We start from the raw sequence: 23,468 nt of genomic DNA on the forward strand, positions 1-23,468 counted from the left end.
GAAGTCGTTTCAAGAGTAAACCAATCACAACCTGTGTTCCTGTATCAAGGTTGATCTTATACGTACACGTAAATGAAATTCAGTGGGTGAGAAGCAAAACATTTAACTCACATGATGAAATAGTTTATTTACGCTCATCATTCAGAATGAGCTCCGTCATGTCTTAACAATACCGGCTGTACCAGTGAAATTTCTCAGATAAGGCTGGAATTAAATTATTTCCTAACAAATACAGAATTAGCTATTGTTACATACGTATTCCAGAACATTTAAGTGCTGTTTGTATAGGGGTGAAAATGAAATTTTTAATACTGTTACTATCGAGCATGCTAATATTGAGGGAAGCAGTTGGACCTCCAGTAACTACGAAACAGCCAGAAGAGGAAAATGAGATTCCAGCTGGGGAAGACTGGGTAAGTAATTTGCGTTACATTTTTCAACAAAATAAATCAACTGTGTCCGCGTTTGATGTACTGCTTTCCTAGCCTTTCCAATATCTCATCCTCGCCAGAAATAAGATAAATTTTTATTTTTGCAGGGAAGAGATATAGAATACGAAAGGTACCTGAAAGAGGTAGTTCAGGCTCTTGAAAGTGATCCATCCTTTAAAGAGAAGCTGGAGAAGGCGCAGGCTGTGGATATCAGGGTAAGTATCATATTTGGGTGACTGCATTATGAGCGTTATCTGAGAGATGACATTATACTTTTTGTAGTCAGGGAAAATTGCCCAGGAACTGGAATATGTTAATCATCATGTGAGGACAAAGCTTGACGAATTAAAGAGACAAGAGCTTGAGAGACTTCGGCACCTGGCTGTAATGCAATACGAACAAGATCAACTAAGGAAGCAAGAACTTGGCGAAGATGATTCCACAGGTGGGGGTCATAGGTCCGTTGAGAGACAAAAGCTGCATATAGCTCCCCATTTGGATCATAAGAACCCTCATACGTTCGAAGTGGAGGACTTGAGGAAGCTGATAGTACAAGTAAGTGTACATCGCCTGAATGATGTTGGATTGATCGTTCAGGTAGAAACACTTATTGTTTGTAATAATAATTTACTTACGAGTGAGTATAAATTGTTCTTTCAGACTGGTAAGGAACTAGAGGAGGCCGACCGTAAACGCCGGGAAGAATTTAAACAGTACGAGCTTCAAAAAGAATATGAAAAGCAAGAAAGATTAAGAGCAGCCAAGGATGATGCTGAAAGAAAAAACATTAAAAATGAGTTTGAGACATGGGATGAGCAACACAAGAAACATCCTCAGGTAATGTGCTTAGTTTTGAGGACTGGACATTTGAGTAATACTGGTAAACATGAAAAATTCCTTGCATAGTAGTCAGTGTATGGAATTAATTGTATAGCTTGATATTTCATCCTGGTTCGAAACATCAGTAGTGAGTTGATTTTTAAATGATTTATTGGTAATTAGACCTCCTGGCTGCTTATTGAACCAGTCTTGTGTATGCTAAATCCAGAGACATCATGTGGAAAAGGGTTTAAAAATCTGTAAGTCCTGCACATGGATGGGGTGTTCTTTGTAGGAAGTGTTCATATTCTTCCTTGGGGCCTAATAACAGTGAATATGAAAGGGACTAGTGAATATTGTTATTTTCTTTGTATATTTGAGAACTAGGAATTGATGGAAGAGACTAAGGCTAGCACATCAACCCGAGTTGGATGTATTAAAATTGCTGAATGAATCAAATAGATATTTGGGTTTCGAAAAAGTTTCATGCTTATCGTGACTATTTATAAGAGGCTTTGTGTGTAAAATCCTTCTGAAGAATATTTGAAATTTACTTACTTTTTGTTATGCTAGCTCCACCATCCGGGTAGCAAGCAACAGTTGGAGGAAGTGTGGCAAGAACAAGATCACATGAATCCAGAAGATTTCAATCCCAAAACGTTTTTTCATCTTCATGGTAAGTGCAAAAAAAGTTAACTTATCTTTCACGGAAGAGGTTGAAATAACTTTTTCAAAGTGGTTAGGCTCAAAAAAGTAAATTATGTTCATTGTACGAACATATGTATTCTGTTGTAATTTTTCTTTGCACTGAATGATTAAAATGATGTATTCACTGAATTAATCTTTCACCTTTACTTATGGGTTGAATAGTTAGTTACTTGCACTGGATGGAAAAATAGTGTTTAAAGGCCATACTTTATAACTGATATTCTGTCATTTTATCTGGGGGATTTAAAAGTGACAATTTGGTTGGTTGTGTGCTCAGTGGATATTGTCTGTTATGGAAAAACTTATTAATAATCACATAACCAAGAAGTAGTCTAGCTTTGAGTCTTGCTATCACAAAATACCTCCTTAAAAGCAATCCTATATAATATTGAAGATACGTAAAAGGAGACTTTAGTATAGAAGTGAGTTACCTTACTACAGACTAGTAGTTAATGCAATCTGTAATGAGTAAGAATATATGGCGATCTGAAACATAAGGTATAATCACTGCTTTTAGATGATTCAGAAAAATCCAATGATGAATTCCTACTGTTTGCTGATAAACCTAAATGGTTCTTAATTATTGTAGACTTGGATGGCAATGGGGTGTGGGATGCTGATGAAGTGAAGATGTTGTTTAAGAAGGAGCTCGACAAAATGTATGATCCACACAATATGGAAGACGACCCCAAGGAGCGACTGGAGGAAATGGAGCGTATGAGGGAGCATGTCTTCAACGAATCCGACACCAACCACGACCGTCTCATCAGGTGGGTACTCCCTGAACTATCTGAGTTTTTTTTTAGAATACTTTCTAGTTATGGAAGACCTGACTTAAGGTACACAAAAGCAAATGACTTTGAGTTCAGTCGAGTGCATAGTTACAAAGGTATTAAGTCCAAGGGAAGAAATTTTCTTAAAGATCATTGACTTGACCAGGATTCAAACTCAGGCTGCCAGTCATCTGACAAAATTTTCTACGTGTGATGATTTCGTAGTGGATTTAGTGATAGTGCATCTGACAAGAAGTCAGGAGATAGAGGTTCAACTCCTGGCCAAATAGATTTTTTTATGCAGAAAATTTTCTTCCTTTGATGTTTATGTCTAATGGCAAGGCCTCCTAGGTACCATTTAAATATAATTACCATTATTTCAGGAGATAAATGTGAAGAAAGGAAAGGAAGTTAAGTGAAAAATTAGTGACTGCATTGTAAGTAAGTGGGAATAATCATTTCATAGTCCCGAAGGCCACAATTGTATAACTTATGGCTCCTAAGTACATTTATTTTTTGTGACATTATACATGTATTGTGCTGCAAACGAGTGGAGTTTCAAGATTAAAATTGAGGAAATTCCTTGGTGAAATTCTCTCCAAGCTCATAGGGTAACTAGATTATCGAGATATCCTTACCTACAAATTTACCTTATCTGAATAATTGTGTACTTCATTATTTAGATGTATCATTTCTCTTATTTAAACATCCAAAATTTTAGAAGTTTTCAGTGGCTTACACTAATATTGGTGGGCTATCTCAGGAGACAATGAGCATCTACAGGGTGCCATTTAAAGCTTTAGAATGATGCTGTTAGAGAACGTTAATTTTGGAATGGAATGTGAAGTTGACCATGCAGTAATCTAGTACTGATTGAAGTCCGTGTGACTGATAGACTTAAAAAATTATAGTTGTCTTCCCAGAAAAACAGAGTAGTGGCTAATGTGAGTCTGAAATTTTTAGTCATCATTAATCCTGATACTGTGTAACATCTATTGTCAGCTCAAAAAATCTAATAGACTCAAGTTTGGATGTTTTGAGTTAAAGGATGATATAATGGCATACCTTCTACTTATTTGGTCCTATGGCTTACATAATCTGAACAGGTACTTTGTTTCAACAATGACAAAAAATATTTAAAAAATGCTTTTCTAAAATTAAGACGTTCTTCAACAATGCAGAATTAACCTGTTAACGCCTAGCGGTACCATATGGTACCAACTGGTAGTGCAATACTAAACGAACTTTTTTGTTATTTATTGTAATTTGTTCGGGATTTTGAGAGTTTTAAACTAATAAGCATATTTATAATTACGTTTTTCAGAAAAGTTTGCTTGTTTAAGGAAGATTTGACATTTTGATAATTTGTTGTGCAAAATTGAAGTTTTTTTTAACGTTTCTGGCATTAAAATGTGAAATTACTAACGCCTATTTAATTTCGATTTTTGACCCTTTTAGGGCCTAGCGGTACCAAATTGTACCAGGCTGTATCTTCAACACTATTAGTGCTAAAAGTATTAAATTTCCATCTAATCAATCAGATTTTAAAATTGAATATTACGAAAAAGTTGGGATGAAATTTTTAATTCAGGCGTTACCGGGTTAATCAAAAACGATTATAATGCTATATTTTTCTGTATCATTTTTCATTACTTATTATTATTTGTATCCAAACTTGAGTGAAGAAGGTGTGACCCAAGAGGTCATGTACCCGAATCTCTAACAATTATGAGGATAGTAACATGGTTAGTTTGTAAATTGATTTAAGACTTCAAATTCCTTTTGCTTAACTCATTTTTATTGACCTGCACAATGTGGTTCTTAAATGATTACAGCTATGATGAGTTCTTGGCTCAGACCAAGAAAACTGAGTATGAACAAGATCCTGGATGGGAAGGTTTAGACCAGACCCCTGCCTACACGAAGGAAGAATATGACGCTTTTGAACGGCAACGCCAGGAGGAAGTTAGAAGATTAGTGGAGCAGGGATATGTAAGTAGCCTTTCATCCAGTGATGGAGGGATTCAAAATTTTCCAATTATACATCATTTAGTTACCAATTATCTGTATTAAAATGGCATCAAACGCAAAGTAACTATCTTCTTTAGTCCAAAAATATTCATTCATCAAAGATCTCTCAGTACATACATATAAGAAAGATTTTATAACCAGTAATAATTTTGCTTACATCAAAATATGAATTGATGCTTGATCTTAGAAATCATCTCTGCCAAAGGAAGTAATCTTATTAGTGAACATGTTTATCACTTTGGTTAAAGTTACAAAATTTGTTTTAAGATGTGGTGTTTGGTCATGGTGAAAATTAAAAACACTGAGCTGATTTAATGTTTTTACTAATGGTTATTATCTCGAATGGCCATCAATGCTATAATCGTATAAGATTTTGTGGTTTCTTAGGTAATTGTATTTCTAAATAGCTCTCAGGTTTCACTCGGTGTAATAATTTCGGTATTATCTACTCAGGATGAAGGCTAGCTGTTAGATAAGATCAATTTCGATACCTCCACTGCACAATGGCTCAACAATTGCCCACCGGATCAAATCCGCTCATATAGTATTCTAAGGGCTATATGAGCAGATTAGATTCGATGGGCGATTGCTGAGCGTTTTTGCTGTGGAGGTATCGATTTAATTTCAGCAATGCTTCATTTCATTAAATCTAATTTTTGGATTTCCTGCATGTACACAAATTGATCAATTTCATTTAAGGAAATTTATTTGAGAGTCTCATTTATTTACTCAAATATTATTTTTGCTTACTTGACATATATTACTAGTTTCCATTTCTATGTTAATGTATACTGTACTTGAAGGTATTGCTCATGAAATAATAAAATAAACTCACCAAATGCCAAAGTTAAATGCTATCCTACTGGATAATAGTCAATGGATAACAGCCCAAATAATGATGACATCAGCTCTTGGTATTCTGCCACTGCCATAGTCAAATTTTTGGTTTAGATGGATATAATGCAAGTCATAAGTACAAGGAATCGCCGTGAACAGCTGTTTGGTTGGGATGGTAATTCTGTGCTCGATATTTCGGCATATTCCTTTTACTAGTAATCAAGTATCGAGGTAGGGTGCTAGAATATTGAATAATTTCTACATTTTATTCTCAAGCTACTATTCTCGTCACCAATTCCTTTCTTCACATACGACTACCCGTAAGCATTAGATATTTAACGAAAATGGTTTTCACATACCATTATGCACTGCAGGTGCTTGAGATGGTTGGCACTCCACTTTCGAGATTATTTTCCGACGGTGTATCAGGGTGTCTCTTGACGTGTACCACTCCTGCCGGCTGTTCTAAGGTTGACGAGGGTATGGAGATGAAGCGAGGGGTGATAGTAAAATTTAGTCGGTCCGCTTGTAAGAACTAGGAATAGCTTTTTTGGGAGTGCCATCGGCACATCAAAAAGATGAGGAAGGTATGAGGAAAGATTTCGCTGACACATGTCCTTTTTGGGTCGTTGGGGTGGAGATTCCAGTACCGAAATAATAATGGATGTGGAAACAGAAATAATCAACCCATAACTTCCTCATTACTATCTTCTGAACTCAAGTCAATAATATATTTATGCAATATGATGTGACCGAGTTAAATGTTAATACATAAAAACTGAAACTAATAGTATTTGCAAGCAAACATCTCACAAGTAATCTTCATTTAGGCCACGTATCGCGGTTCTAACTACGAATATTCTGCGAAAATCGGAAAATGATGTTAATGTTTACAGCTATAATATTTTTCGTTTGGTGCATAATAATATCAATTCGAGTAAACCATTCAATAATACGTACTGCTAAGAATAGATTTGCAGCATCTATGCCCCTTATTACTCACCCGATTACCGAAAGCAACGATGGCGTTTTCTAATTACACGAGGGAATGACTAATTCCATCGTGCTTAGAAATCTCTAGTTACTTCTTATTTCTGTAGGAGCCCTGGACTATTGAAAAAAGGAATCACATGACATGAAAAGAATATTATATTTACCCAAAATAAATTCAATGCAATCGAAATGATGACCATTTCAAATTATATATTATATACAACTACGTACAGTCATGTATGCTTTACCAATGTAGGAAATACCTCTCTCACAAATTTTATAACAATATATTTAACCTATAATACTATTTGCAATATATGATACAAAAATATGTAATACTATTTATGCCTTCTTATGAAAGAAAGAAAAAAGCTCGGAACAGAGTAGAGGAGAATCCTTGCAGCCAGTGGAGATATCTGGTCTCTTTCCTACGCCCAAGCGTGCTTGCACCGCAATAGTGCAATACTTGCACCATTGATACTTCTTTCTGCCATCTTCCTCTTGGATGAGTTCAGGGAAGTGAGATTAAGATATTGATGGTAAAAGTGGCTTGGGATAAGGAATGTAGGATGGAAGAATAAAGGATCTAATGACAGAAAGGCGGAATTTATAAAGGGAAATCTTTTCGGCGGGTTCACGATAAATGAAAAAGCGTGCATAGTTTCGGGAAGGAATTATTAGGGAATCAATGGAGGAGTGAAATGATCTAAATGGATGGATTTTTTTAGGGGAAATTCTCAGGCTCTGAATCGTTTGGGCCGGTGTTCGGTGAAAAATGAAGTGCTTGAAGAATGCTAAAGAATCAATCATGACTCATGTATGTCCGAAAGCAAAGCAGGTCAAACAAGATAGCAATGCTCCATTAGTCGGATGTATTGGTTATAGGAATACCTACATTGTGAAATATTAGGCCTATGAAGGTAAAACTCTTCATAGTTCAATTGTTTCCAATTTCTAACCAATTCTTTCGGAGATTATCAGAAAGTATGTCTGTATACGAAAGAGGGTGTCTGGGAAAAGGAGATGCAAAAAACACTTGGGTCGTTGGAAGGGGGTGGAGTGGTGAGAGCTGGGTTTTCCATGAAAGTGATATTTTGAGGGGTCACTGAACTAATGGTCCACCGCTAAGGACTTACGGATGGAGAAGGACTGACGGTATTGTTAGAGGGTTCAGGGAAAGAATAGGACAAAGGGGATGGGCCAGGGATTGACATAATGGGATCGGGCGTAGGAGGAGGCAACGGAGTACCTGACTGTGAGGGTTAAACCTCCTCCCCACCCTCTTCCTCTCTAAATTTCTAGCTCGGAGTCTTCAGAGAATGCCTGATCCCCCTCTCTTCCAGGAGCTCCCGCTATTCCTTCTTCGTGTACATTCGCCTAGAGATGGCAGAGAGCTAAAAAAAAAGGAAGGATGGAAAAAAATATCTATATTATCGCTAAACATTATAAAAACGGAATAAAAAATTAATAAACACACATAATTAAGTTCCAGATAGTAAATACATATTATTTGTAAAATAAAACTCAAATAAAATATGTCATACTCACGCATTAATAGAAATAAATAAAAATAATAGCGCAAAGTACAGGGGAAAATGAATAGAAATTGGCTTACCTTAAGATAAAAGAAAAAATTTCTCCCGATCCTCCCAGGAAAGATCGCTTGAAACGGCATTCACAAATGCGCTGCTAGATCCGTGCTGAGCAACTTAGGGGGGCAAAAGGTCATAATAGAACTGAGCCAAGCTCTTACAGAGGGCCGGAACCGTCGGGGTACGCATGACGTGATATCACGTCATCAGCACCAGGGGATAGCGCACCATGACGTGATATCACGTCATGCCGCACTCAAGGTGTTAAGGGAGAGTGGGAGGGAGAGAGGGGTTGAGCTTAAGCAGGGCATGGAACCTGATGTTGAAAATGGCAGAAAAATGAACTCTGTTTACACCATTCAGAATTGACCCAACATATTGACTCTTAGAATACTGGAGAGTAATACTGGTACCCTAGAGTGGCATCATCAGCCCTGATGACATTGGAAAAGGATTTCATCAAAATGTCCGGTAGGATAATGTAAGTCCCAATCTAAGTCTTTACAAAAATTGAAATTCCGTTAATTTAAGTTAAAAATTGACAAGTTTTCTTGTTCTTCAGGCTCCTTAGACACATAGTTCCATTTTAGGTATAGGATATTCATCAGTGATGTTCATGGCAAGCATTAACAACTTTAAATGGATTATAGACTGTGAAGTGTTTATCTATTATTTAATAATTGCAGATGCCTCTATTATGGCAACAAGCATAATATGCTACACCAGTTGATGAGAAGAGGGGTGTGTAGACCATTGAATCTAATGTTTGATCCCTGCAATCTAAATAAGGGCCAGTTAATTTTAGGCATCAAATTTTAGTGGCCAGGTTCACCCTTGAAGCATCCTATAGATTGAAAACATCTCATTACTCAAGTTTATTAACGTATTTCCCTTTCAGATACCTCCCCAGCCTGTATACTCAAGAATTGAGGACATGGCTCCTAATCCCGGTTATCATCATGGGCAAGTGCAACACTTACAACAGCCACCTCAAGGGTATCATCCGGGCCAAGTGCAATACCACCACCCAGTGGTGCCAAATCACATGCCGCAACAACAGCAGCAGCAAGTCCACTATCAGGGCTATCCTCAGGCTCACCCTCAGGTTGTTCATCATCAGGGATATGCTCAACATCCTCAGCAAGGGGTGCCGCAGGGGTACGTCCAGCAGCCGCAACATCCTCAAATGCACGCACAGCCAGCTCATGGCGGTGGCCATCCTCAGCAGGTTATGCATCAGCAGCAACAAGCAGCCATTCAACAGCAGCAACAGGCAGCCTTGCATCAACAGCAGCAGGCATCCCACCATCAGCAGCAGCAGCCAGCCCACCATCAGCAACAGCAGGCAGCCCACCATCAGCAACAGCAGGCAGCCTTGCAGCAACAGGCTGCATTGCATCAGCAACAACAAGCTGCCTTGCACCAGCAAGCTGCTGCTCAGTCACAACCTGGCAGTCAGCAGCAAGGGGCTGGAGGTCAGAAAGTGGATAGCCCGCAAGTTGCTCAGCAACAGCAAGGTCAAGTAAAGAGCGACCATAATGAAAACTTGCCTCTATCTGACCCGAATGCTATTCCAATTCCACACAGTCAGGACAGTGGTGCTAATCCAAGTTCAGCCAAGAGTGTCAATTTGCCTGAGGTCCCTCATTCGGTGGAGGCCAAGGTTAAAGTTGACAATCAGAACAAAATTCCACCCCCGCAGTGAAAGGTATCTCAGGAAATGAATGCACAATAATTTAATGTTCCTTCATGCTGTGGTATGACATGGAAATTGTCTTATGGCATTTATCATTCATCTTTTGATGAAAATGGAAAAAAGAAAGATGTCTATGCTGCATTTTCCTTTTTGTATGCTGTAATTAATGTAAATTTGTGAATATTTTTGAGGTGGTGGCTGTGTTATCGTTTTGTTGACAGGATATGGATCTGGAAGAACTAGACCTGCTACTATTTATTTTACTTGGTAAATATTTAAGACCTGCATTAGTTAAGATTTTGGGAAGGACAATACAATATTCCTCCATCATGGGGTTATGTGAACTTTGTTTTTGTAATAAAATTTTCAAATACAGTTTATCATGCCTGCATAAATTTGCTAGTCATTACTTGAGAGTGATTGCCATGGGGCAGGAGTTGGCCCTCTGTTTTGCCCAGTTTTATAAACCAAATATTGATGCACTAAAGGTAAGCAAAACACATTCTTCGTATGCAGCAATGTGGAGTTTATTATGCTATATAAAATAGTTTAATGACCCAGATGAAGTTAGTTAGGTCAGTATGCAACCAGCAGGTTGCCAAATATATATATATATATATATATATATATATATATGCACGTACTGCCCTAGGCTAACACTCATTCAGTGCTACGACCCATTAGTGTATTTGGATAATTGAGGGTACAGCTCAACCCAAACTAAATGCTGGTTAATAGAAAAAAAAATAATTTAACCACTCAGAGTGAGATTCTGGTGCCTATAGGCCAATGGTGGCATCCATATAACAAATTACCGTGGGAACAGAGAGAATTAGCTAGGGACGATTTTGAATTACTTAGTATGTATAAACATTTTTGAGCATGCAGTGCTTTTATTCATTATGTAGTTCCATGTGCTTTCCATTGCTGTTTTGTTAACTCAAGCCAAGAATTGTGAAAGATTAAAACTCTGAATCAAAACAACATGGATACAAATATGGAATGGAGAAATTGACAACAGAAAAGTAACCTTAGAAGCATCTCAACAACATCTGAATAGTGTGCGTGGAGGTTTGCCGTTTACTTTTATGAGAGAGAGAGATGGTGTCCAACACACATCAATTCTTTTCATAAAAAAACCAAAGGCACTCAGCTAGTTTTTCTGTAAGTATCAAATTTTCCCTTAATGTTTTCTACAAAACTGGTCTTGAGCCATAGGTAAGATGATATTACATTTTCAGGTGGGGGAGCTGGTTCCAATCCCTGGGCAAACAGTAGCCATGAGGGATTTTATTTGGAGAAGTCTAAATGCTTCATCCACCCTGCTTAGTATGGAGAACTAACCTGTGGCTTGGCAGGAGTGAGAGGTGCCCAGGAGGTTTAAACTGGATTCACATGCCCACAAAACTACACGATGCATGCACATTAGCCTATCAGATGCTTCGCTTCTGATGAGATGGTTCACGTGACCACCCAGCAAAGCATCTGATAGGTCCTTACGTATGCATTGCATTGTTTCGCATGCATGTCAATCCCGCTAAATTCTTTAATTCTTATCTTTTGGCCTAAGTTTGGATCTCAAATTTAGCCTAACACTGGCATTGTTTGGAAGTTCAATAAGTGACTGCCAATGGTCTAAGAGTAAAAGCTTAATTCAATGGGAACCGTCCATTTCCATCGTGACATCCTTGATGCCTTTCTTATGAAGTTAACGAGCAATTTCTGATGAAGTTAACGAAAAAGAAAAGGCACTTTTCCAGCAGCTCTCAGAATGTGGTCATTTTCAATTGGAAATACAGAATAAGCCCCCAGAGTGAACCTTGGGTAAGGTGCCCCTGACCCCCCACCTAATTACGTCACTTAATTAAAGAAAATATAAAAACACCTACTTGAAAGAGCACAGAATGGCTAAAAATTTAATAAAAATATGTTCACATAACACAACGTTTAGAACATTATGCAAGAACTTCATTAAAATATCATAAGACAGCAATAGATAAAATGAGCATTTGCAACAAATAAAGTTGATGAAACAAAAAAATCCAAACCATTTTGGCAAGGAAAAATCCAGGATTGGTAGACCATTGATTAAAAATCCTCTTCCCTACTTATTCATTTTGGCTTGCCTGAAAATGATAAAACAGAGCAATTGAGAACCTGTGCTGAACTTCAGTTGTGCCATCTAATTAATCAGTTAAACTATCCTAACTTAAGGAACATGCAGGAACTAAATGATAGTCAGATATTTTTTAGAATTGCATGCAGGAATTGGTTGTGATTGAAAATGACCCAAAAAATATAATTTTACTAACCCCCATAGTACAAATGACAAAGAAAAGCAGACATTATTGGATAGGTAAAACAGTGGCTTTGATATTACACATGCCAATTTCGGTACTTAATTACTCTATTCCAAAATTAAGCTTTAACTAATGCATAATCACTACACTAATAAATATGTACTGTCTTAAACCAAATGTTTAAACTAAGTCCCCCAACTTTCTCAGCACTGACCTTTGATTAGACAGCAAGACTAGATTTTGAACAGCCGTGAATGTTGATGCTTGATTCTGACCAGTAACTAGATGCCTGTCCACCTGAAACAGGAAACAAATTTTAAGGTAAATATAATCGGTAAAAACATTTGTGATTAATTAATACCAGATCAGCAATATGTTTACGAGATGAGTTTCAGGGTTCTAACTTAGGAAAGCATTGATAAGTGCTTCAAATGCTAAGTTTGCCTCTGACTTCAAGGTGGAGATTACGACTGGCTTTAAGTGTCAGTTCAACAGTAAGCACTTCCACGTAAAGACAGTCTTGCCTTTGAGATGTCGCACACCCCCATCATCTCCCAATCACATCTCTCACATGAAACCTATTCTGTAACTTCCAGTTTCTCCTCATTGCATTTTGCTAGATATGTGAGTCTTATTGTTATCATAGGAGCATAATGAACGGTAGTCCATGTCATGGTGTCACATGAAAAACACAGTTGGAATGTGAATGCAATGGAAAGACTCTGTTGTGAGAAGGAAGCCTAACTGACTACATACATATCCATTAAAGAGGGAAAATTAGCTGGCCTCAATAGTGATATGAGAAGATGAACTCACTCCGCCGTAGCATTAAAAATCTCATGAAATACCAATCGATTTACTGTGCTGGATAGCAGAAATGGGATAATTTGCAGCAGGGAGCACCCCAGCCCCTCAACTGGAAACCTTTCACTACTGCAAGGGCAATTAAGGCTCCACTAAGGTTGTCTTGGTTGAGATACCACTCGCGCACATAGGGAAGAACACTCACTCTCACACTGGGTGGGTGGGTGCAACTCTAGGAGAAAATGCTCAGAATCGAGTGATGATAAAGGTACTCAAGATGGGATATGTGGACCAGTTTCAACATTTTAATATAGATGAGTGTGATTTTTTTCGCATCAACACCCTGCTATGCGATAATAGTTGGAGGACATCATATAAACATATTGCAGGAGGGGAGTAGAGAAGGTTGGATGGCCATTGGAAGGTGTGTGGAGAAGAGAGTTGAGTGAAAAAGCACTCGACACAGTTGGCAAGTACATATTATGATTTCAAATTGAGTACAGAGAGCAGAGCAGGATTATCAAATATTATATCCTTCACCAGGGCCGTTTTAAGGTCATCGTAGGCCCTAGGCACTTTCAAAGTCGTAGGCCCTCCCCAACTTCATTTTTAATATTTTTCAAAAATGCACCCACACTTCTTTGCGATTTGAAATCTAAATAAACTTTCCGCATTGTCAATTATTCTATGCAGTGATGATGTAGTAATTCCGGTGTTACATCATGCGCTTCGCATTCGTTGTTTATCGTTAATCATGTGCTTCTTTTTTCTTAATTTTTTTTTAAAGTAACAAAAGTACTTTTAAATAACCATGTCTGATGGATACAAGAGGAAACACGAGGGTGGATTTGAGAAGTGGAAGAAAAAGGAGGAGAAAGAAAAAGCATTGAAAAAAATTCAGGGTTCGTTGCTGAAATTTATGAGCAGAGAAACTAATTGCATTACTGGTAAAACTAGTAATACAAGTGTTAATGACAATTCGTTAACTTCTTCGGCCACAATGGACACCAACGATCCCGCAATACCAGAAATAATGTTGCCAGACTGCGCTGAAAAAAGTGAAACAACTGAAACAAGTGTTACAAAGGAAAATGTATCTGGAAATTGTGTTATGGGTCATGCTGAAGCTGCTGTGTTTGATTTGCCTACAGACTCAGACTGTATATTAGGGTCAGTAGGAGATGCCGGTTTGAAGTATGAGCTGCATGACAAAGAATACAATTATTCCCGTGATCCAGCTGATTGGGAGATAACTGCACATCTAAGAAGTTACTATGCTGAACATCTTCCTTCACAAAAGTTGGAGTCAGATTTTACATTAAAGGGCAGAAAATTTGGTGACATGATCAGATATGCACGCAAAAAAATTTTGCTAGAATGTTAACAAATGGTGAAATTGCCAAGCGAGACTGGCTTCTCTATTCTCCTTCAACGGGTAAAGTGTTTTGTCATGTATGCAAGCTCTTTGACTACAACACCGGGTTTGCAAATCAGTTTATCGATGGTTTTGATGACTGGAAAAATGCCATTGCAAGGATTACATCACATGAGAAGTCGAAGGATCACATTGCTACTCTGTCAAGGATGTTAGAATATCAACAGACATCTAGAATTGACGAAAAACTGCAAAAGGAGAAGCAAAAATTGTGCAAATACTGGACTGATGTTTTCAAGAGAATAGTTGCTGTGATAAGATTTCTTGCTAAAAGAGGGTTAGCTTTTCGCGGTGACAGCGATTCACATAACTGTTATAACAATGGAAATTACCTTGGTTGCACGGACCTTGATTTGATCCCTTTCTAAAGGAACACATTGAGAGACATGGAAACCCTTGAAAGGGGAATTTATCATATCTTTCTGCCAGTATATGTGATGAATTTATTGAGTTAATGGGATCCAAAGTATTGACGCAGATACTGTCTGAAATTAAGAATGCTAAATATTATGGAATTAGTATTGATTCTACTCCTGACATCAGTCATGCGGATCAGCTGACAGTTGTTGTTTGCTATGTTCTCAAAAGTGGAACTGTTGTAGAGCATTTTCTTCAGTTCATTCCAATTGAACAACACGATGGTAAATACCTTTTCGATCTGTTGGTGAGTACTCTCAGACTTCATCGTATAGATATCGACAATTGCAGATTGCAGTCCTATGAAAATGCGAGTAATATGAGTGGGATTTATTCTGGAGTACAAGCTAGATTTAGAGAGATAAATAAATTAGCGGAGTGGATGCCATGCGCTGCCCACAGTTTAAATTTGGTAGGCTCATCTGCTGTGGACAGCTGTTCAGCTGCAGTCAACTATTTTGCTATTGTTCAGTCAGTCTACAAGTATTTTTCGCTTTCACTGCAGCAATGGTTAAAATTGACAAGTGCCTGAAAGAAAAAACCTTTATGTTGCAAGGGCTATCAGCAACAAGGTGGTCAGCACGAAGTGACGCTACTAGAGCTTTTTATGCCAATTATAAGGAAATTCGACAAGCATTGTCTGATGCTGCTACAAGTGAACGTCAACCACCAGCATCTGTTCATGATGCCAAAGCACTCACGGAGAAGTTGGACTATTTCGAGGCAGTGTTAATGTGTGTGATTTGGAAAGACTTGCTCCAAAAAATTGATATCGTCAACAAAGCTCTACAGGAGCCTGGAATTGAGTAAACGACCATCATCAACTTGTATGACAGTCTTGTTCTTAACTTTCATGATACACGCAATAAATTTGACGTGTACGAAGGTAAAGCAAAAGAGCTCTCACAAACGGACTATAAAGAGTGCACACAACGCGAACGACAACGACACCGATTTCATGATGAGGTTGTGGATGATAATGATCCGGTTTTAGGCATGAGTCTAAGTGAAACATTCCGTACTCAGTCTTTTTATGTTATCATAGGTAGACTTATTACTACAAACAGCAAGCAGCTCACACAACACTACATGAAAGGTTCAACTTTCTTCTGGACAGATCTCTGTCAACTGATCAAACAGTTTCTAAAGCCAAGTCACTAATTGAGGTGTATCCATCAGATCTGGAAGAGGTATTTACTGATGAATTTCTTTTGTTCTCACGGATGTTTGCTGACAAGAAAACTGTGACTGAAATGCTTACAGCATAAATACAGAATAGGTTGGTGAAAAGTTTTCCAAATGTAAATATTGCTTTCCAAATCTATCTTTCAATTTTTGGAACAAGTGCTGAAAGGGAACGTTCCTTTTCTAAACTCAAATTCATAAAAACGTATCTTTGGTCAGCGATGGGGCAAACACGACTATTCTCCCTGGCATTACTTTCAATTGAAAAGGATTTAATGAGGGAATGACATTTGAGGACGTCATATGTGACTTTGCTAAGGCAAAGAGCCGAAAAGTTAACGTACTGTAATTTACAGATCGATAGCGCTGCAGCTTGACTTGCTCTGGTGCTCATCTCACGCGGTTATATATAGTTACTTTAATAGAAACATTATTAAATTTTACTGGCATTCTGAACTTGTTTTCACTTTATGTTCTGGCTTTCGTAGGCCCTTGAAAAGTCCGTAGGCCCTAGGCACAGTGCCTACTGTGCCTAATTGATAAAGCGGCCCTGAATTTTCAATACGTCCATGAAAAAGTTACATATTTCCCAGCAGCAATATTGTTGAAAAATCGCGGATTCATATGCAGCAGCCAAAAATGCATAGAGGTACCAAAAATCATGAGACATATGAGTAGGATGAATTTCAAATTTTTACCATGAGTAGGTAGTTCTTCGTACACAAATTTTCAGTATGCTGTTGATGGAAAGGGTTCGTTTTTGGTCCCAGAGTTCTGACTCCTTGTAAATGCTCCCTAACCATTTAAAACAAATATCAAACTTAAGCCAGAGAAAATAAATATAAGAGCACTTATAAAAATTAATGAGGAAAGTCTCATAGCACATATTACCACTCTGACTCACCTGGACATGCACACAATTAGGCTCTGAGCTAGCAGAATACGCTCCTCCAGCATCTTTCAACGCATCCTCAGCAATGGTTGGAAGCTCAGTAAAATCAGGCCATCGAGATAGCTCCAGCACCGAAGACTGTAAGGAACATTTAATATTATTAAAATCCAACCACATAAAAATTGAGAGTTACATACTTCATAACCTGTCTAACAGCAACAAAAGCCAGCACCAGGATGAGGAAGCAATTGAACAGCTAAAAATTAATAACCTCATTTACGAAAGGCTGGCAGAGGGAAATTTGGATGCCATTTTTTAGTTGCATTAGGGGCTCTAAATGCATAGCTGCTTAAGGGAGATATGATTTAAATCGAAAATATTATAAAATTACCAGCCTAATCACATGCTGGAATGGCTTCTTACATCAAAATACACATTAGGGCGTACATATTTATATTAAATGAAAGTAAAACGAAAATCACCCATAAGTAATGAATACTTCGCACAAGTCATTACTGTGGATTGTTTGCTCTGCAGATGACAGACAAAAGAAATACAAAATTTGAAACCCAAACTGTCATCATAGTGAACTCTCTAAACAATACATAATGGCTAGTTTGGCAATCTTATTCTTATTCTGTCAATAGTCAAGCCATCCACCCGTAAGTCTACCATGCTCCAATGAACTGGTCCCAAGACCACCATTGCTAGTCACTCCTTCATCGGTTAAATGTTGCTTGGTCTACAAATATGGCCACCAAGTATCAAGGCACAGTCGAGCTGGCCATAGTTGTCCAATGACAGAAGAGTATGGGGCAAAAAACCCTGGAGACAGCAAGGACCGCTCTGCCAATCAGTGCATCACCTGCTTACAACCTACACCCTCACCTTCCTATACATCATCGTAATTTAGATCTGAATCATCAGAAATATCAATTTCTTTAGTTATCTGTTATGAGGGTGCATTGTGCCCTTTCTTGTATTATCAGCAGTATTGGTTTGTTTGGGTTGATCAACAGATAGGGTCTCTGCACTAATAAAATCATTATTTAAGCATATAAATGCGTTATTGATATCAATATTGGTTATTGGATTACCGATTATTATTACCAATTGGTTATTTTTTAAGTTTTAATTTGAAGATGCAAGACTGTTTTAAAACAATGGTTATAATTTATTAAAAACGTTTTCTTCTTTTAAAAAGGAGAATACCTAATTGTGTAAGACTATCCGGGGAATCGTCTAACAAGATCTTCTTGTAAGATGGTTTTCAATACACCATTTGTTTTATATTCAAGTTGAAACAGCAACTATTCATTTCACTACTTCAGTTTTTGTTGCATGCTCACAGGAGAAAAACCATCATGATACAAAGGCAGTTCTTTCTCTTGTGTGAATAAGTAAGAGTGGGTCAGGGTTATATGCCGTATTCTCAAGCAAATTATTGCGACTTATTCCCATGGTGAAAAACCTGATAGAAAGGGCCATGATCTTACTATCGCTTTTACAGCCAAAAGTTTGTTGGTAGGTATTAATTCTTAGCAATGATTCCTGCCTTCTTCCCACAACATACTAACTTTCAAAATATGGACCTTAGGTCTTATGCAGTTACCGCGTTCAATAATATATTTATACACAGAAGCGTATTCAACCTAAGTTTTACGACATGTTGCCTATTAGCTACAAATTCCTAGGGACCATTTTAGCTACCATGGGTCGTTAGTGACTACTAAACCAAGTGCAGCCATATCCAGTGGCGGCTCGTGAGTCAAATGCTGGGAGGGGCACACTCCACCAAGGGGTCAAAATTTATTAATATTTTGTGTATTTTAGTGAGTTTTTAAGGCAATCTAGAGACCATATTGACTCACTAAAACACTAAAAATCACTGAATCGATTAAATCAACTATGTACAACTAGGCCTATTTACATTAAAACAATTTAAACATAATAAGTCAACTAATCACCAAAACAAGGTATTCTGCAACACCAAGATTATAAGGCCGCTGGGTGGCACGGCGGTGTCAACTCACTAGATAAGTCGCTTTGCGCATGGTCGGACGGCGTCCCAAGACTTCCATAAGGCACAAGCTTAGACACGTCATAGCACCAGCAGCCCCCACCACTACCACTCTTCATATAACTGCATAGTAAAGGATTGGGATGTTCTGACCAGCGCCCCGGGGCTACAAATGCGAACTTCTCACACTGTTTGCGTGTTTTTCCTACATTTTTTATGTATCCGATTGAAAAAAATACTTTGGTGAATTAGATGTATAATTATAATTGAATGGGTATTTAATTTTTTTTCCTTTTTCAAATCATTGGGAGGGACGGCGTCCGAGAGTCCTTATGAGCAAGCCGCCACTGACCATATCATCTCCACGAGTAACACTTCCATAATGACCACAGACCCCACCTCATCCTACCACAGTGCAGTTAACACAACGCTGAGCAACTGAAAAATTTTCAATAACAGAGAGAAATCAAAATTGACTCAAATGAACCCTTTCTCTACTAGATAATGTGGAATGTCTAAAAATTCATTAACCCTTTGTGGCCCGACGTCGAGGCTGGCTTGACGAGTTTAGTGCTACGAGCACTATGCTTGTAGTAGCATCAAGTCTAACTTCGAGTCGAGCTCCGCATCACAAGGTGAAGCTATTTATACAAGGGCAATGATTAAACACTAGAATGCCCAGCTCAAAGTCAATATGACCCAAAAGAGAACATTTATGTTGATTATTTTGAAAGGAAGAAAAATTTTAGACTCATATTTCATGACTTTTAATTATTTATTTTGGTTTACTACTGTGCAAAAGTTAGGACTGATATTATTAACATTTTTTTCTCATTCATTCACCACCAGACTATCAAATTCATTTGAACCCTCTCTACTTTTCCTTTTTATTCAATGTAACGGTGTGTTTTATACCCATATTTTGTAAAAACGTTACTGTAATTTCTTTTTAACCTAATACCATTGAAATTCATGGCACCTCCCAAACCCATCAGAGGAAAAGTGATAGGTATTCACAAATTTGTGGAAGCTAGTTTCCCATAACACCATAGAAATTGTTGAACAACTACAATTTTAATATTTTTAGTCTAATTAAATTTTCTACTACCCTCTCAAATGCTTTACAAACAATATTAATAATTAAACTGGGAAGGAATTAAGTATTTTGAGTAAAATATGCAAACATGGTCATATTGGGTCAAATTGACCCGCTCGGGCAGAGTAGGGCGTAAGGATTGGTCGGACAGGCTACTGTTAATAGATTACCTGATTTGCTGTCAACTAGAAGTTAGACCTGATGCTATGACAAGCCTAGTGCTCCTAGCACTAGACTTGTCGAGCCAGCGTCGACGTTGGACCGCAAAGGGTTGAGCAGGAAACCCCATTTAGCCAGAGGTGTCCTTCATACCAGTTCCCACTAAAAAACTTGCCAAAAACTTAAACTCCATGTTTTGAGAAGACACCTCTTTCACCCCAAAATTTTATGTAAAAATCTCCATCAAACTGGCACACGAGCTCAAAAAGAAAAACTATTTCCCTGAATTCTAAACTATTCTGTCATTCAACCCTTTCACTGCCACCAGGCTGATATATCGGCTCTCGCTGGTTGAGCGAAAACTGCCAGGGGCCGATTTTTATTTCGTGATTGTGGCCTTTTCAACGGCTGTAATGCAAGTAAACCCCCATCATACATCTATGGTTATAAGATATAAATATATCTTAAGTATTGGGAAAAAATCTAGATGTATTTAATAAAATTAAGTGGATGAAAAATTCTAAAATCTGAAATGTTGCAAAGTCCGGAAAATAGCCTTGGCAGTCTTCGCACATCCCACTCGAAATGGGCTGGCAGTAAAAGGATTAATACAACAAATGTATTTACTTGCCTACCAGCGAATAAGACCATGAATACCACAATGACAGTGAATAAGTATGTACACCTTTCCCTCTCTTGGTCATTCACAGAGTCTGCAAAGGGGAACTGGGTAAAATAGGTAGAAGCAATACTTAAGCTTTCAATTTTGAAAGCAAGAATGTTCATTAGGAATAATCCCATCCACTCTAACCCACATAAATACGCCTGAAATGCACAGAGGGATTATTCCATCCTGAAGAGGCCTCGAGAAACGGAGGGGATACGTCAGTGACAATCCCACCAGAATGCGGAGCAATGTACCCGGAAACCAATTCATCATTTTCAAGAGACTAATATCTGAACTTTACTCTCAACGGAGTCACATGTAAATGCATGGCAGCCATTGCAAATTTGTGCAAACTGGACGATTAACACTAGCCAGACTACCCAGCCTCCAAAACACGTCAAATTGGAATGGGATTTAGGTTAAATGCTGCTTTTCCTAGCTTCCTCAGAAACATAACATGGATGATACATCTAACTACTGCACATAGTAAATGTTAATGAAAACATTTTGGATATTCTCAGTCTCTCAGATTACCGTAAAGCTTCATCACGAAAAGAGTATACCTTCAATGAAAAGGTATTATACATCATCAAGCATTAACAGAGTATTTACAATAATGCAAGTTCTTGAAGCTTATGGTAGTGACACTACTTACCCCTGTGACAGCATATCCTTTGAATCCCCAAGAGTCGGTGTTCGGATCCTTGGCAGACAGTAATGCTGTAACACCCATTCCGATAGCACAAACAAGCTCTGTTAAAAATTAAATGAAAATGACAACCATTAGCAGACAATATTTCCAACTTAATATCAAGTTATGACTTAAGAATGGTGTCACTCACTTTTTTCCTTAATGAAATGCATTAGAATTTCACCAAGGTCCGAATTGTTGGCCAAATCAATAGCAGCGCCAGGAGCATGAGGTATTAGCAAACAGGAATACCTGTTGGCTGAGGAGAAATGGAAAATAACGTTACATTTTAATTCAGGATATTAGAAGGCCTATGCCTCGTTGCAAGATGAACTCGGGACACATGCTCATGGGGGTATGTATGACCCATTAAAAATCATTGAGTATTAACAGAAAATAGAGGACTGTCATCATTCATATCAATTAAATGTAAAAATTTCAACCCCCATATAACATACTAACGTCGATAGCACATTAGCAGGGTAACAAGTTAAAGCATCCTGTATAAGCATGCTCAACTAAGTAGTAGCTCACCATCTATGATTTCAAGGCTCAATGGTACAGCATACGCCTTCGTCCGGAATTCATTCAGCCATTTCCGACTCTGCTCATCCTCAGTCAAGAACTCAGGATTTTTCCCCTTGAATTGATACAAAAATGCGTTAAAATAATACAAGAGGTTACCGATTATTTAAATATTCACATTGACAATATAATTACCCCAGGAGTAGCAATTTGAGCAGTGAAGGCCGAGTGGGTCAAGGTAAAACATTGAATGAACGACTGAGAAGACACACCTAAAATATCGAATACCACAGTTACGTTTTAAAATGAGCCACAGAGTGTCATGTTAACTACGAAAAGAATTATGAAAACATTACCTTCTTTACAGCTCGGCAAAACAATCAAGCAATTAAAACGACCACCGCCTAATGTCGATGACATTTTTAACCGTAATTCATTACACTAGCAAGAAGAAGAAGAAAGACTCCTAGGTTAGTCGAGAATAGTCAGCAATTCATGCAGTGCAATGCACGAACAAGCAAGCGTCAAATTCTCCCCGTACACAACGCACTGATTGTGAGTGAATGTTGACAAATTGCCGCTTCCTACATCGTCAAGCGAGTCCAAAATTCTTAGCCTTAAGTATTGCCAAACCGTCTACCTTTCAGGAGTAACTATTACCTTAGCCCAAGGGCGTTTATTCGTATGTTGCTACCCCCGCAGGCTGCAATTTTCTTCTCATGAAAACTTCGTCTACGTAATTATATGGTATAAATATAATACTTCATCACTTACTGAAATCATTTTAACAATCCTCCATATAATGTGCGTATCTACTTAATATAACCTAGGAAAATGTGACAATTAGCTTTTGGCCAATTTTCCTTTTGATGAGACACTATAATTAGTTTCTCTTGAGCCTTAATTGCATGATAAGAAAAATTTCATTTGAATGAAGTTTTTTAGGGTGTTAAATTTGCCGCGATCGTCGCGAAATGGTCTAATTCACCTAATTATCCTACAAAGAGGATATACTTGATATATTCTTTTAGCATATCAAGATTCATATTAGATATGTATATTACTTTTAAATTCCATCAATCTACTTTATCAATAATTATTTCTTATATTAAAAGTAAGTACCTACAAGACACCCTCTTCCCCAACTGCCAGTTACGGCCTTACCCTACCCCAAAATGCCACTAGTTTCCTAAATTTTCTATGATTGCCAGTTGCCGCAGTGTTTGAAAAAGAAAAGGACACATATTTTTCTATTGCTCAATTTGATGTCTTCTCCTCAATCTATTGGTGGTGTTAAATTAATGGCTGTAGCCTTTTTGCAGATAAGTTTATGATGTTATGGGCTCAGGCTGAGCAGGATCACTACTCATTTACACCTCCACCTTGTGAGGTTCATC

At 37.9% G+C, this 23,468-nt stretch overlaps 2 protein-coding genes across 2 annotated transcripts; one reads left to right on the forward strand and one right to left on the reverse strand.

Annotated features, from left to right (window-relative positions):
- The first annotated feature begins 2 nt into the window (after nucleotides 1-2).
- LOC124158513 (nucleobindin-2) lies at nucleotides 3-10,275 on the forward strand. Its single transcript, XM_046533637.1, has 8 exons — nucleotides 3-413; nucleotides 539-646; nucleotides 714-986; nucleotides 1,092-1,268; nucleotides 1,824-1,926; nucleotides 2,548-2,728; nucleotides 4,567-4,723; nucleotides 9,083-10,275. Exons 1-8 carry the CDS (start codon nucleotides 297-299, stop codon nucleotides 9,887-9,889), a joined length of 1,923 nt encoding a protein of 640 aa, XP_046389593.1. The 5' UTR covers nucleotides 3-296; the 3' UTR covers nucleotides 9,890-10,275.
- A 1,494-nt stretch (nucleotides 10,276-11,769) lies between these two features.
- On the reverse strand, nucleotides 11,770-22,663 carry LOC124158515 (glutamine amidotransferase-like class 1 domain-containing protein 1). Its single transcript, XM_046533639.1, has 8 exons — nucleotides 22,428-22,663; nucleotides 22,267-22,343; nucleotides 22,081-22,186; nucleotides 21,698-21,805; nucleotides 21,511-21,608; nucleotides 16,926-17,051; nucleotides 12,395-12,477; nucleotides 11,770-12,006 (listed from the first exon to the last, which is right to left on the reverse strand). Exons 1-8 carry the CDS (start codon nucleotides 22,489-22,491, stop codon nucleotides 11,985-11,987), a joined length of 684 nt encoding a protein of 227 aa, XP_046389595.1. The 5' UTR covers nucleotides 22,492-22,663; the 3' UTR covers nucleotides 11,770-11,984.
- Nucleotides 22,664-23,468: the final 805 nt, after the last annotated feature.

Source organism: Ischnura elegans, chromosome 5 (genome assembly GCF_921293095.1).
Source record: "Ischnura elegans chromosome 5, ioIscEleg1.1, whole genome shotgun sequence".
In the NCBI taxonomy this organism is placed as follows: domain Eukaryota; kingdom Metazoa; phylum Arthropoda; class Insecta; order Odonata; family Coenagrionidae; genus Ischnura; species Ischnura elegans.